Genomic DNA, 15,000 nt, shown 5'->3' on the forward strand with positions numbered 1-15,000 from the left:
TAGAGGAGGTAGAGGGAAGTAGAGGAGGTAGAGGGGGTAGAGGGAGGTAGAGGAGGTAGAGGGAGGTAGAGGGAGGCAGAGGGAGGTAGAGGGGGTAGAGGGAGGTAGAGGAGGTAGAGGGAGGTAGAGTGGGGTAGAGGTAGAGGGGGGTAGAGAGAGGTAGAGGGGGGTAGAGGGAGGTAGAGGGAGACTAAGCCTGTGTCAGGCCACCCTCCAAACAAAGGACCAAGCTGATACAGTCTTACACCTGATTGGAGAATGTGTGTGTGTGTGTGTTTTTTATGCGTGTGCGTGTGTGTGTCTGTGTTTTTTATGCGTGTGCGTGTGTGTGTGTGTTTGTGTGTGTGTGTGAAGCCATTGTATCTTCCCTATGCTACACCACAGCTTTGTGTACAGCAGGCAGGAACCTCACAGAGAACCATATTAACACAGCCCTTAACGAGATAGAGAGAAGAGGGAGAGAGAGAAGGGAGAGAAGAGAGAGAGAGAAAGATGAGAATGATGAGAGAGAGGAGAGAGAGAAGAGGGAGAGAGAGGAGGGAGAGAAGAGAGAGAGAGAAAGATGAGAATGATGAGAGAGAGGAGAGAGAGAAGAGGGAGAGAGAGGAGGGAGAGAAGAGAGAGAGAGAAAGATGAGAATGATGAGAGAGAGAGAGAGAGAAGAGGGAGAGAGAGAGGGAGAGAAGAGAGAGAGAGAAAGATGAGAATGATGAGAGAGAGGAGAGAGAGAAGAGGGAGAGAAGAGAGAGAGAGAAGAGGGAGAGAAAGGAGGGAGAAAGAGAAGAGGGAGAGAGAAGATGGAGAGAGGAGAGAGAAGAGAGAGAGAAAATATGAGAATGATGAGAGAGAGAAGGAGAGAGAGAGAGAGAGAAAAAGATGAGAATGATGAGAGAGAGAAAGATGAGAATGATGAGAGAGAAGGAGAGAGAGAGAGAGAGAGAGAGAGAGAGAGAGAAGAGGGAGAGAGAAGAGGGAGAGAGAGGAGAGAGAAAGATGAGAATGATGAGAGAGAATGAGAGAGAGAAGAGGGAGAGAGAAGAGGGAGAGAGAGGAGTGAGAAAGAGGAGGGAGAGAAGAGAGAGAGAGAAGAGGGAGAGAAAGGAGGGAGAAAGAGAAGAGGGAGAGAGAAGATGAGGAGAGAGAAGAGAGAGAGAAAAATATGAGAATGATGAGAGAGAAGTAGAGAGAGAGAGAGAAAAAGATGAGAATGATGAGAGAGAGGAGAGAGAGAAGAGGCAGAGAGAGAAGAGGGAGAGAGAGAAGAGGGAGAGCTTAGGTAATGTTAACATGTTTCCCATGCCAATGAAGACATTGAATTGAAATAGTGAAAAGAGGGAAAGAGAAAAAAAACAAAAAACAGAGAAACTTCTCTCACCGACTCCACTCTGTGTGTGTGTGTGTGTGTGTCTTGATCACAGAAACGGAAGAACCTGCAGTTTACCACTTTTAAATGGTCCTGAATGCCATTTGTTCTCGGTGCTGGAATGGGAGGAGGAGTAGAGGGTGCTGCACTAGGGGGACTCTATCAGAGACTGGTGTTGTGTACCAGGCTAGGGGGAATCTATCACAGAGACTGGTGTTGTGTACCAGGCTAGGGGGACTCTCAGAGAGACTGGTGTTGTGTACCAGGCTAGGGGGACTCTCAGAGAGACTGGTGTTGTGTACCAGGCTAGGGGGACTCTCAGAGAGACTAGTGTTGTGTACCAGGCTAGGGGGACTCTAAGAGAGACTGGTGTTGTGTACCAGGCTAGGGGGACTCTCAGAGAGACTGGTGTTGTGTACCAGGCTAGGGGTAATCTATCACAGAGACTGGTGTTGTGTACCAGGCTAGGGGTAATCTATCAGAGACTGGTGTTGTGTACCAGGCTAGGGGGACTCTATCAGAGACTGGTGTTGTGTACCAGGCTAGGGGGAATCTATCACAGAGACTGGTGTTGTGTACCAGGCTAGGGGGACTCTCAGAGAGACTGGTGTTGTGTACCAGGCTAGGGGGACTCTCAGAGAGACTGGTGTTGTGTACCAGGCTAGGGGGAATCTATCACAGAGACTGGTGTTGTGTACCAGGCTAGGGGGACTCTCAGAGAGACTGGTGTTGTGTACCAGGCTAGGGGGACTCTCAGAGAGACTAGTGTTGTGTACCAGGCTAGGGGGACTTTCAGAGAGACTGGTGTTGTGTACCAGGCTAGGGGGACTCTCAGAGAGACTGGTGTTGTGTACCAGGCTAGGGGGAATCTGTATACAGTTCTCAGACCCCTCAACTTTTCCCACATTTTGTTACGATACAGGATTTAAAAATATATATATATCCTTCGATCTACACACAATACCCCATAACGTCAAAGTGAAAAGAGGTTTTTAGACATTTTTGCAAATGTACTAAAATTTTAAAACTGAAATAGCTTAGTTACGTAAGTATTCAGACCCTTTGCTACGAAACTCGGTGCTCAGGTGCATCCTGTTTCCATTGATCATCCTTGAGATGTTTCAACAACTTGATTGGAGCAAATTCAGTTGATTGGACATGATTTGGAAAAGTACACACCTGTCTATATAAGGTCCCACAGTTCACAGTGCATGTCTGTTTAAAAAAAAAAAATGTAAATGAAGTTTTTTGCTTTGTCATTATGGGGTATTGAGTGTAGATAGAGGACTAAGAATAAGGTTGTAACGTAACAAAATGTGGAAAAAGTCAAGGGGTCTGAATCATTTCCAAATGCACTGTATCTATACAGGTTTGTGCCTTTCCAAATCCTGTCCAATCAATTGAATTTACCACAGGTAGACTCCAATCAAGTTGTAGAAAGATCTCAAGTCTGAATTCTTATGTAAATAAGGTATTTCAGTGTTTAATTTTTAATACATTTTCAGGATGGTAGCGGGGTGAACAGGCCGTGGCTCGGGTGGTTGATGTCCTTGATGATCTTTTTGGCCTTCCTGTGACATCGGGTGCTGTCGGTGTCATGGAGGGCGGGTAGGTCACCCCCGGTGATGCGTTGTGCCGACCTCACTACCCTCTGGAGAGCCTTACGGTTGTGGGCGGAGCAATTGCCGTACCAGGCGGTTATACAGCCCGACAGGACGCTCTTGATTGTGCATCTGTAAAAGTTTGTGAGGGTTTAAGGTGACAAGCCGAATTTCTTCAGCCTCCTGAGGTTCTTCACCACGTTGTCTGTGTGGGTGGACCATTTCAGTTTGTCAGTGATGTGTACGCCGAGGAACTTAAAACTTTCCATTTTCTTCAATGTTGTCCCTTCGATGTGGAGAGGGGGGTGCTCCCTCTGCTGTTTCCTGAAGTCCACAATCATCTCCTTTGTTTTGTTGACGTTGAGTGAGAGGTTGTTTTCCTGAAACCCCACTCCGAGTGTCCTCACCTCCTCCCTGTAGGCTGTCTCGTTGTTGTTGTTAATCAAGCCCACTACTGTTGTGTCGTCTGCACACTTGATGATTGAGTTGAAGGCGTGCTTGGCCACGCAGTCGTGGGTGAACAGGGAGTACAGGAGGGGGCTGAGCACGCACCCTTGTGGGGCCCCAGTGTTGAGGGTCAGCGAAGTGGAGATGTTGTTTCCTATCTTCACCACCTGGGGGCGGCCCGTCAGAAAGTCCAGGACCCAATTGCACAGGGCGGGGTTGAGACCCAGGGCCTCCAGCTTAATGAAGAGCTTGTAGAGCTTGTAGGGTACTATGGTGTTGAATGCTGAGCTGTAGTCAATGAACAGCATTAGGTATTCCTTTTGTCCAAATGAGATAGGGTTGTGATGGCGATTGCATCGTCTGTGGACCTGTTGGGGCAAACTGAAGTGGGTCTAAGGTGGTGGAGGAAACCAGGCACGGTGAAGCATGGTGGTGGCAGCATCATGCTGTTGGGATGTTTTTCAGCGGCAGGGACTGGGAGACTAGTCAGGATCGAGGGAAAGATGAATGGAGCAAAGTACAAAGAGATCCTTGATGAAAAACTACTCCAGAGCACTCAGGACCTCAGCCTGGGGCGAAGGTTTACCTTCCAACAGGACAACGAATCTAAACACACAGCCAAGACAACGAAGGAGTGGCTCTGAGACAAGTCTCTGAATGTCCTTGCGTTGCCCTGCCAGAACCCGGACTTGAACCCAATCGAACATCTCTGGAGAGACCTGAAAATAGCTGTGCAACAACACTCGCCATCCAACCTGACAAAGCTTGAGAGGATCTGCAGAGAAGAATGGGAGAAACTCCCCAAATACAGGTGTGTCAAGTTTGTAGCGTCATACCCAGGAAGACAAGGCTGTAATCGCTGCCAAAGGTGCTTCCACAAAGTACTGAGTGAAGGGCCTGAATACTTTGTAAAAAATGTAATGTCTAAAAACCAGTTTTTTCTTTAACATTGTGGGGTATTGTGTGTAGATTAATGAACAAACAAAAAAAGATTTAATCAATTTTAGAACAAGGCTGTGACGTAACAAAATGTGGAAAAAGTCAAGGGGTCTGAATACTTTCGAATGTATACCAGGGTATAAGTTACTATCTGACTGAAGGTATCTACTTTTTTACGTTGAGATAAAGCAGATCGTGTTCTTCATTTCACATTTTATGAAGCTTACCACAGTTCGCTAGAACTGTTGCGTCAGTCACATGCTGGTTTGTAAAACAACAGGAGAAAAAAGGTAGCAGGTGAGTCGAGTAGAGGGAGGTAGAGGGGGTAGGGGGGTAGAGGGGGTATATGGGGGTAGAGGGAGGTAGAGGGAGGTAGAGGGGGTATAGGGAGGTAGAGGGAGGTAGAGGGAGGTAGAGGGGGTAAAGGGAGGTAGAGGGGGTAGAGGGAGGTATAGGGAGGTAGAGGGGGGTAGAGGGAGGTAGAGGGTGGTAGAGGGAGGTAGAGGGGGTAGAGGGAGGTAGAGGAGGGTAGAGGGAGGTAGAGGGAGGTATAGGGAGGTAGAGGGGGTAGGGAGGTAGAGGGAGGTAGAGGGGGTAGAGGGAGGAGAGGGGGTAGAGGGAGGTAGAGGGGGTAGAGGGGGGGGTATAGGGGGTAGAGGGGGGGTATAGGGAGGTAGAGGGGGTATAGGGGGGTAGAGGGGGTATAGGGAGGTAGATGGGGGTAGAGGGGGTAGAGGGAGGTAGGGGGTAGAGGGAGGTAGAGGGAGGTAGAGGGGGGTAGAGGGAGGTAGAGGGGGTAGAGGGAGGTAGAGGGAGGTAGAGGGAGGTAGAGGGGGTAGAGGGAGGTAGAGGGGGTAGAGGGAGGTAGAGGGGGGTAGAGGGAGGTAGAGGGGGGTAGAGGGAGGTAGAGGGGGGTAGAGGGAGGTAGAGGGAGGTAGAGGGAGACTAAGCCACCCTCCAAACAAAGGACCAAGCTGATACAGTCTTACACCTGGTTGGAGAGTGTGTGTGTTTTCTAAACACCAGGAGATAAAGGTAGCAGGTGAGTCCAGCTGTGTATTAACAAGGGTCGCGTTTTATATTGAAATTCAACAGTGTTTTTGTTGTTGTTGCTTCAATAGACAGAGATCAGAGATATGCAACTATAGTTTCCCCTTCACAGAATATACATTAGTGCAACACATTCGGCAGAAAACAGCTGCGTTTTCATCCAATGACAATAGAAGTGCAATGCAATCTTGCAGGCAGTAAATGAGCTTACAATTTTTGCAAAAAAAATAATTATGCATTCAAGACCCATTATGCATGTACTTCCATAACATTGATAATGGTCATCATGGAAAGTATGTAGCCAGCTACATTTCCTAACACTTTGCTTAAAGTTCATCTTATATTTTATTGGAGAAAAGTAGGCTGGCTACATAGAGGAAAGTAGGCTGGCTACATGGAGAAAAGTAGGCTGGCTACATGGTGGAAAGTAGGCTGGCTACATGGAGAAAAGTAGGCTGGCTACATGGAGAAAAGTAGGCTGGCTACATGGAGAAAAGTAGGCTGGCTACATAGAGGAAAGTAGGCTGGCTACATGGAGAAAAGTAGGCTGGCTACATGGAGAAAAGTAGGCTGGCTACATGGAGAAAAGTAGCTGAAGAAAGAAGCTACACATCAGTCAGAGCGCTGTCTGGTGATACAACACCCGTTCATCGATTCTCATTGAAGCACGAAATGTGTCTGATGCCGAGCAGGAAGTTACAATAAGATGCGTTTTAGATCTGTGTTTACAAAAACGCAGCAAGAGATTTCTTACACGTTTTAACTCCCCCTGTAAAATGAAGAATTCTGCGTTAACTCGACCCTTAAGTTTAACTTGGTAGGTATCGAAGTTACTGAATTAATAAGGTGACGAGGCATCACCCTGTGTTGTGTTTCTGCAGTGTTTGAGAAGTCAAAGCGGCAGGGTAGCCTAGTGGTTAGAGTGTTGGACTAGTAACCGAAAGGTTGCAAGTTCGAATCCCCGAGCTGACAAGGTACAAATCTGTTGTTCTGCCCCCTGAACAGGCAGTTAACCCACTGTTCCTAGGCAGTCATTGTAAATAAGAATTTGTTCTTAACGGACTTGCCTAGTAAAATAAAGGTAAAAAAACAAACCTTTGGATGGGTTAACTGTACTACTGCCATCGTTTCATTAGGTTTTTTTCTCCTCTCTGTTCTCGGCCCCTCTGCTCCCCCCTCCCATCTTCTCCGAGCAGAGGAGGAAGGCCTGTTTCCCAAGCAACTCCAGACTCCACATAGACACTGCATGGAGACATTCTGCTCCAGAGCCAGTGCTGTTCTTCTTTCAGACAAACATGCGTCAAAACTGTGTTCATTTGCACAATGTCTCTCGTTCACATTCGCTTGTAAAATGTCCAAACGCACCAAAAAAGGACATTCGGTAACTCCTACCTATATATGTAGAACATTATGAGCTGGATTTCCTGTGTTTGCGTTTCGTTTATTTTAGTTTGCGCTCGTTATCATATTGAGCTAGCAGCTTCCATGAAAATTCACCATTACTTGTGCTAATTTTATTAGCATTCTGGTAACCGATTGTATTTTTTTTTTTTTTAAACATTTTTTAAATGGTGCGCCCCTTTGTGTACTAAACCGGTAATACAATAAATCCCGGGATGAGAGAAGGACAGTCATAGTAGTATGATTGGTGCAGTGTAATGTGTTGTTTTACAGGGTCAGCCATAGTAGTATGATAGGTGTTGTTTTACAGGGTCAGTCATAGTAGTACGATAGGTGTTGTTTTACAGGGTCAGTCATAGTAGGTGTTGTTTTACAGGGTCAGTCATAGTAGTATGATAGGTGTTGTTTTACAGGGTCAGTCATAGTAGTGTGATAGGTGTTGTTTTACAGGGTCAGTCATAGTAGTATGATAGGTGTTGTTTACAGGGTCAGTCATAGTAGTGTGATAGGTGTTGTTGTACAGGGTCAGTCATAGTAGGTGTTGTTTTAGAGGGTCAGTCATAGTAGTATGATAGGTGTTGTTTTACAGGGTCAGTCATAGTAGTGTGATAGGTGTTGTTGTACAGGGTCAGTCATAGTAGTGTGATAGGTGTTGTTTTACAGGGTCAGTCATAGTAGTGTGATAGGTATTGTTTTACAGGGTCAGTCATAGTAGGTGTTGTTTTAGAGGGTCAGTCATAGTAGTGTGATAGGTGTTGTTTTACAGGGTCAGTCATAGTAGTGTGATAGGTGTTGTTGTACAGGGTCAGTCATAGTAGTGTGATAGGTGTTGTTTTACAGGGTCAGTCATAGTAGGTGTTGTTGTACAGGGTCAGTCATAGTAGGTGTTGTTGTACAGGGTCAGTCATAGTAGTATGATAGGTGTTGTTTTACAGGGTCAGTCATAGTAGTATGATAGGTGTTGTTGTACAGGGTCAGTCATAGTAGTATGATAGGTGTTGTTTTACAGGGTCAGTCATAGTAGTATGATAGGTGCAGTGAAATGCCTTGCCAGCTCTTAACCCCAACAATGCAGTGATCAATATCAATGTAGCACTAGAAATAACAGGTAAAACAGAAACACAGGGAAATAGAAATAAGTGTGTCTCCATGTGTCTCTGCTCAGTGTCTCCGTGTGTCAGTGTGTCTCTGCTCAGTGTCTCTGTGTGTCTCTGCTCAGTGTCTCTGCTCAGTGTCTCCATGTGTCTCCATGTGTCTCTGCTCAGTGTCTCCATGTGTCTCTGCTCAGTGTCTCCATGTGTCTCCGCTCAGGGTCTCCGTGTGTCTCCGCTCAGGGTCTCTGTGTGTCTCTGCTCAGTGTCTCCATGTGTCTCTGCTCAGTGTCTCCATGTGTCTCTGCTCAGTGTCTCTGCTCAGTGTCTCCATGTGTCTCTGCTCAGTGTCTCCATGTGTCTCTGCTCAGTGTCTCCATGTGTCTCTGCTCAGTGTCTCCATGTGTCTCTGCTCAGTGTCTCCGTGTGTCTCTGCTCAGTGTCTCCGTGTGTCTCCGCTCAGTGTCTCCGTGTGTCTCCGCTCAGTGTCTCCGTGTGTCTCCGCTCAGTGTCTCCGTGTGTCTCCGCTCAGGGTCTCCGTGTGTCTCCGCTCAGGGTCTCCGTGTGTCTCTGCTCAGGGTCTCTGTGTGTCTCTGCTCAGGGTCTCTGTGTGTCTCTGCTCAGGGTCTCTGTGTGTCTCTGCTCAGGGTCTCTGTGTGTCTCTGCTCAGTGTCTCTGTGTGTCTCTGCTCAGTGTCTCCATGTGTCTCTGCTCAGTGTCTCCATGTGTCTCTGCTCAGTGTCTCCGTGTGTCTCTGCTCAGTGTCTCCGTGTGTCTCTGCTCAGTGTCTCCGTGTGTCTCTGCTCAGTGTCTCTGTGTCTCTGCTCAGTGTCTCTGCTCAGTGTCTCTGCTCAGTGTCTCTGCTCAGTGTCTCTGCTCAGTGTCTCCATGTGTCTCTGCTCAGTGTCTCCATGTGTCTCTGCTCAGTGTCTCTGCTCAGTGTATCTGTGTGTCTCTGCTCAGTGTCTCTGCTCAGTGTATCTGTGTGTCTCTGCTCAGGGTCTCTGCTCAGGGTCTCCATGTGTCTCTGCTCAGGGTCTCTGCTCAGGGTCTCCATGTGTCTCTGCTCAGTGTCTCTGTATGTCTCTGCTCAGTGTCTCTGTGTGTCTCTGCTCAGTGTCTCTGTGTGTCTCTGCTCAGTGTCTCCATGTGTCTCTGCTCAGGGTCTCCATGTGTCTCTGCTCAGGGTCTCCGTGTGTCTCTGCTCAGTGTCTCTGTGTGTCTCTGCTCAGGGTCTCTGCTCAGGGTCTCCATGTGTCTCTGCTCAGTGTCTCTGTATGTCTCTGCTCAGTGTCTCTGTGTGTCTCTGCTCAGTGTCTCTGTGTGTCTCTGCTCAGTGTCTCTGTGTGTCTCTGCTCAGTGTCTCCATGTGTCTCTGCTCAGGGTCTCCATGGGTCTCCATTCTGCTCAGTGTCTCTGTGTGTCTCTGCTCAGTGTCTCCATGTGTCTCTGCTCAGGGTCTCCATGTGTCTCTGCTCAGGGTCTCTGTGTCTCTGCTCAGGGTCTCTGTGTCTCTGCTCAGGGTCTCTGTGTCTCTGCTCAGGGTCTCTGTGTCTCTGCTCAGTGTCTCCATGTGTCTCTGCTCAGTGTCTCCATGTGTCTCTGCTCAGGGTCTCCATGTGTCTCTGCTCAGGGTCTCCATGTGTCTCTGCTCAGGGTCTCCATGTGTCTCTGCTCAGGGTCTCCATGTGTCTCTGCTCAGGGTCTCCATGTGTCTCTGCTCAGGGTCTCCATGTGTAATGCGTGTGTAATGCGTGTGTAATGCGTGTGTCATGCGTGTGTAATGCGTGTGTCATGCGTGTATCGTGCGTGCATTAGACGTTCCCACTCACCTATAGGAGGTGTTGTCAGAGCAGGGTTGGTGTGCTCTCACCACTACAAACACGTGTTGAAAGTGTGACCGTATGTTCTTGGGGGTGAAGGGTTGAGCCCCGGGCTCCTGGAATACGATGGTCACTATGTCATTCCCTATGTGACGCTTCCTCAGGAGCTGGGAAATGTAGACAAATTGGTTAGAGAAAACAGCAAAGGAAAACTCTCCAGGTAAACACATGGACAACAAGATGGTCACATTTTCAAGAATCTATTTAGGGATGTGACGATCTCTCTTCTATTTTATTCTGCAATTAAATGGTAAGAAAAATGCATAAAATTCATGCATGTGAATTCACAATGTAGCTGCTGCCAGCAACGGTTTGGGTCTCACGGTGCGTCCCGGTCACATGGTTAAGCATTGTACTACCATTACTGTACTACCATTACTGTACCTGTACTACCATTACTGTATATATACTACCATTACTGTACTACCATTACTGTACCTGTACTACCATTACTGTACTACCATTACTGTACCTGTACTACCATTACTGTACCTGTACTACCATTACTGTATATATACTACCATTACTGTACTACCATTACTGTACTACCATTACTGTATATATACTACCATTACTGTACTACCATTACTGTACCTGTACTACCATTACTGTATATATACTACCATTACTGTACTACCATTACTGTACCTGTACTACCATTACTGTATATATACTACCATTACTGTATATGTACTACCATTACTGTACTACCATTACTGTACTACCATTACTGTATATATACTACCATTACTGTACTACCATTACTGTACCTGTACTGCCATTACTGTATATATACTACCATTACTGTACTACCATTACTGTACTACCATTACTGTACCTGTACTACCATTACTGTATCTATACTACCATTACTGTACTATCATTACTGTACCTGTACTACCATTACTGTACCTATACTACCATTACTGTACTACCATTACTGTATCTATACTACCATTACTGTACTACCATTACTGTACCTGTACTACCATTACTGTATCTATACTAACATTACTGTACTACCATTACTGTACTACCATTACTGTATCTGTACTACCATTACTGTACCTGTACTACCATTACTGTATCTATACTAACATTACTGTACTACCATTACTGTACTACCATTACTGTACCTGTACTACCATTACTGTGCTACCATTACTGTACCTGTACTACCATTACTGTACTGCCATTACTGTACCTGTACTACCATTGCTGTACTACCATTACTATACTACCATTACTGTACTACCATTACTGTACGGCCATTACTGTACTGCCATTACTGTACTGCCATTACTGTACCCATACTACCATTACTGTACCTGTACTACCATTACTGTACTACCATTACTGTACCTGTACTACCATTACTGTACTGCCATTACTGTATCTATACTAACATTACTGTACTACCATTACTGTACTACCATTACTGTACCTGTACTACCATTACTGTGCTACCATTACTGTACCTGTACTACCATTACTGTACTGCCATTACTGTACCTGTACTACCATTGCTGTACTACCATTACTATACTACCATTACTGTACGGCCATTACTGTACTGCCATTACTGTACTGCCATTACTGTACCTGTACTACCATTACTGTACTACCATTACTGTACCTGTACTACCATTACTGTACCTGTACTACCATTACTGTACTACCATTACAGTACTACCATTACTGTACTACCATTACTGTATATATACTACCATTACTGTACCTATACTACCATTACTGTGCTACCATTACTGTACCTGTACTACCATTACTGTACCTGTACTACCATTACTGTACTACCATTACTGTACTACCATTACTGTACCTGTACTACCATTACTGTACTACCATTACTGTACCTGTACTACCATTACTGTACTACCATTACTATACTACCATTACTGTACCTGTACTACCATTACTGTACTACCATTACTGTACCTGTACTACCATTACTGTACTACCATTACTGTACTACCATTACTGTACCTGTACTACCATTACTGTACTACCATTACTGTACCTGTACTACCATTACTGTACTACCATTACTATACTACCATTACTGTACTACCATTACTGTACCTGTACTACCATTACTGTACTACCATTACTATACTACCATTACTGTACTACCATTACTGTACCTGTACTACCATTACTGTACTACCATTACTGTACCTGTACTACCATTACTGTACTACCATTACTGTACCTGTACTACCATTACTGTACTACCATTACTGTATATATACTACCATTACTGTACCTATACTACCATTACTGTGCTACCATTACTGTACCTGTACTACCATTACTGTACCTGTACTACCATTACTGTACTACCATTACTGTACTACCATTACTGTACCTGTACTACCATTACTGACCTACCATTACTATACTACCATTACTGTACTACCATTACTGTACCTGTACTACCATTACTGTACTACCATTACTGTACCTGTACTACCATTACTGTACTACCATTACTGTACCTGTACTACCATTACTGTACTACCATTACTGTACCTGTACTACCATTACTGTACTACCATTACTGTACTACCATTACTGTACCTGTACTACCATTACTGTACTACCATTGACTATACTACCATTACTACCATTATAGCCTATCACACAACCTTCCCCAGATCTTCATAGCCTATCACACAACCTTCCCCAGATCTTCATAGCCTATCACACAACCTTCCCCAGATCTTCATAGCCTATCACACAACCTTCCCCAGATCTTCATAGCCTATCACACAACCTTCCCCAGATCTTCATAGCCTATCACACAACCTTCCCCAGATCTTCAGATCTTCCCCAGATCTTAGCCTATCACACAACCTTCCCCAGATCTTCATAGCCTATCACACAACCTTCCCCAGATCTTCATAGCCTATCACACAACCTTCCCCAGATCTTCATAGCCTATCACACAACCTTCCCCAGATCTTCATAGCCTATCACACAACCTTCCCCAGATCTTCATAGCCTATCACACAACCTTCCCCAGATCTTCATAGCCTATCACACAACCTTCCCCAGATCTTCATAGCCTATCACACAACCTTCCCCAGATCTTCATAGCCTATCACACAACCTTCCCCAGATCTTCATAGCCTATCACACAACCTTCCCCAGATCTTCATAGCCTATCACACAACCTTCCCCAGATCTTCATAGCCTATCACACAACCTTCCCCAGATCTTCATAGCCTATCGTCTAGTTAGGAAAATGATATGTTTTGTGATAACTGCACTGTGATTAAAATTTTGTGGGGGAAAAAAAATATGGTTTTAAATTAGTTTGTTTTCCCTAACATTTAAAGGAAAATCCCAACCAAAAATTATCTTTTGGTATTTGTTTCATTAGTCCATTGGTGATATTGTCCCAAAATGCTTTGCATGTCAGCAATCAAGTTTACAAGATATATAATTTCCAAATACAGCCGGTATGATGCATTTTCCATCCTATGATGCAAAATGCATCAAACAGGCTCTATTTCTGTGATTATATGTATTTCCAAGACATTTTAAAGGTTGATAAGATTTTTTAATTTTTTTAAGTCAGTAGCATTGTTTTAAAGGACTTGATCATTGAGTTTTCTACCTCTCCAGATAATTTAATTAATTAACCATTTTGTTTAGTTTGTTCTAATAGTCTTTGGCCTGTATAACATCTCAACATTGGTCAATAATAATTATCCATACCTGTTGTTTGTTGTTGGGTGTGTAGGGCAGCATGGTGGAGACATGAAACATCACCTCATAGTCCTTATAGGTGGTGTACAGGGAGTGGGTCCCTGTTGAGTCAGCTGGAGGAGAGACAGACAGTAACTAGAGTTAGACAGACAGGTTCATAGTCCTTATAGGTGGTATAGAGGGGATGGGTCCCTGTTGAGTCAGCTGGAGAAGAGACAGACAGAGACAGACAGTAAGAGTTAGACAGACAGGTTCATAGTCCTTATAGGTGGTATAGAGGGGATGGGTCCCTGTTGAGTCAGCTGGAGGAGAGACAGACAGTAACTAGAGTTAGACAGACAGGTTCATAGTCCTTATAGGTGGTATAGAGGGGATGGGTCCCTGTTGAGTCAGCTGGAGGAGAGACAGACAGGTTCATAGTCCTTATAGGTGGTATAGAGGGGAGAGTTAGACAGACAGGTTCATAGTCCTTATAGGTGGTATAGAGGGGATGGGTCCCTGTTGAGTCAGCTGGAGGAGAGACAGACAGGTTCATAGTCCTTATAGGTGGTATAGAGGGGATGGGTCCCTGTTGAGTCAGCTGGAGGAGAGACAGACAGGTTCATAGTCCTTATAGGTGGTATAGAGGGGATGGGTCCCTGTTGGTCAGCTGGAGGAGAGACAGACAGTAGAGTTAGACAGACAGGTTCATAGTCCTTATAGGTGGTGTACAGGGAGTGGGTCCCTGTTGAGTCAGCTGGAGGAGAGACAGACAGTAGAGTTAGACAGACAGGTTCATAGTCCTTATAGGTGGTATAGAGGGGATGGGGTGGTCAGCTGAAGGAGAGACAGGGAGTTAGACAGACAGGTTCCCTGTTGAGTCAGCTGGAGGAGAGACAGACAGTAACTAGAGTTAGACAGACAGGTTCATAGTCCTTATAGGTGGTATAGAGGGAGTGGGTCCCTGTTGAGTCAGCTGGAGGAGAGACAGACAGTAGTTAGACAGACAGGTTCATAGTCCTTATAGGTGGTATAGTAGTCCCTGTTGGTCAGCTGGAGGAGAGACAGACAGTAGATGACAGAGGTTCATAGTCCTTATAGGTGGTATAGAGGGGAAGTCAGTTAGAGGAGAGACAGACAGGTTCATAGTCCTTATAGGTGGTATAGAGGGGATGGGTCCAAGAGAAGTCAGCTAGAGGAGAGACAGACAGGTTCATAGTCCTTATAGGTGGTATAGAGGGGATGGGTCCAAGAGAAGTCAGCTAGAGGAGAGACAGACAGGTTCATAGTCCTTATAGGTGGTATAGAGGGGATGGATCCAAGAGAAGTCAGCTAGAGGAGAGACAGACAGGTTCATAGTCCTTATAGGTGGTATAGAGGGGATGGATCCAATAGAAGTCAGCTAGAGGAGAGACAGACAGGTTCATAGTCCTTATAGGTGGTGTAGAGGGGATGGATCCAAGAGAAGTCAGCTAGAGGAGAGACAGACAGGTTCATAGTCCTTATAGGTGGTA

At 45.5% G+C, this 15,000-nt stretch overlaps 1 protein-coding gene across 1 annotated transcript in view; it reads right to left on the bottom strand.

Annotated features, from left to right (window-relative positions):
- The window catches only part of LOC115115078 (signal-induced proliferation-associated 1-like protein 1), a 246,264-nt gene that overhangs the window by 33,653 nt on the left and 197,611 nt on the right, over positions 1-15,000 (bottom strand). The window contains exons 10-11 of the mRNA XM_065009423.1: positions 13,517-13,620; positions 9,725-9,882 (exon numbers count right to left, since the gene is read on the bottom strand). Of these exons, the coding sequence (XP_064865495.1) occupies positions 9,725-9,882; positions 13,517-13,620 (262 nt within the window). The remainder of the gene's footprint in view (positions 1-9,724; positions 9,883-13,516; positions 13,621-15,000) is intronic.

Source organism: Oncorhynchus nerka, linkage group LG24, assembly GCF_034236695.1.
Source record: "Oncorhynchus nerka isolate Pitt River linkage group LG24, Oner_Uvic_2.0, whole genome shotgun sequence".
NCBI lineage: Eukaryota > Metazoa > Chordata > Actinopteri > Salmoniformes > Salmonidae > Oncorhynchus > Oncorhynchus nerka.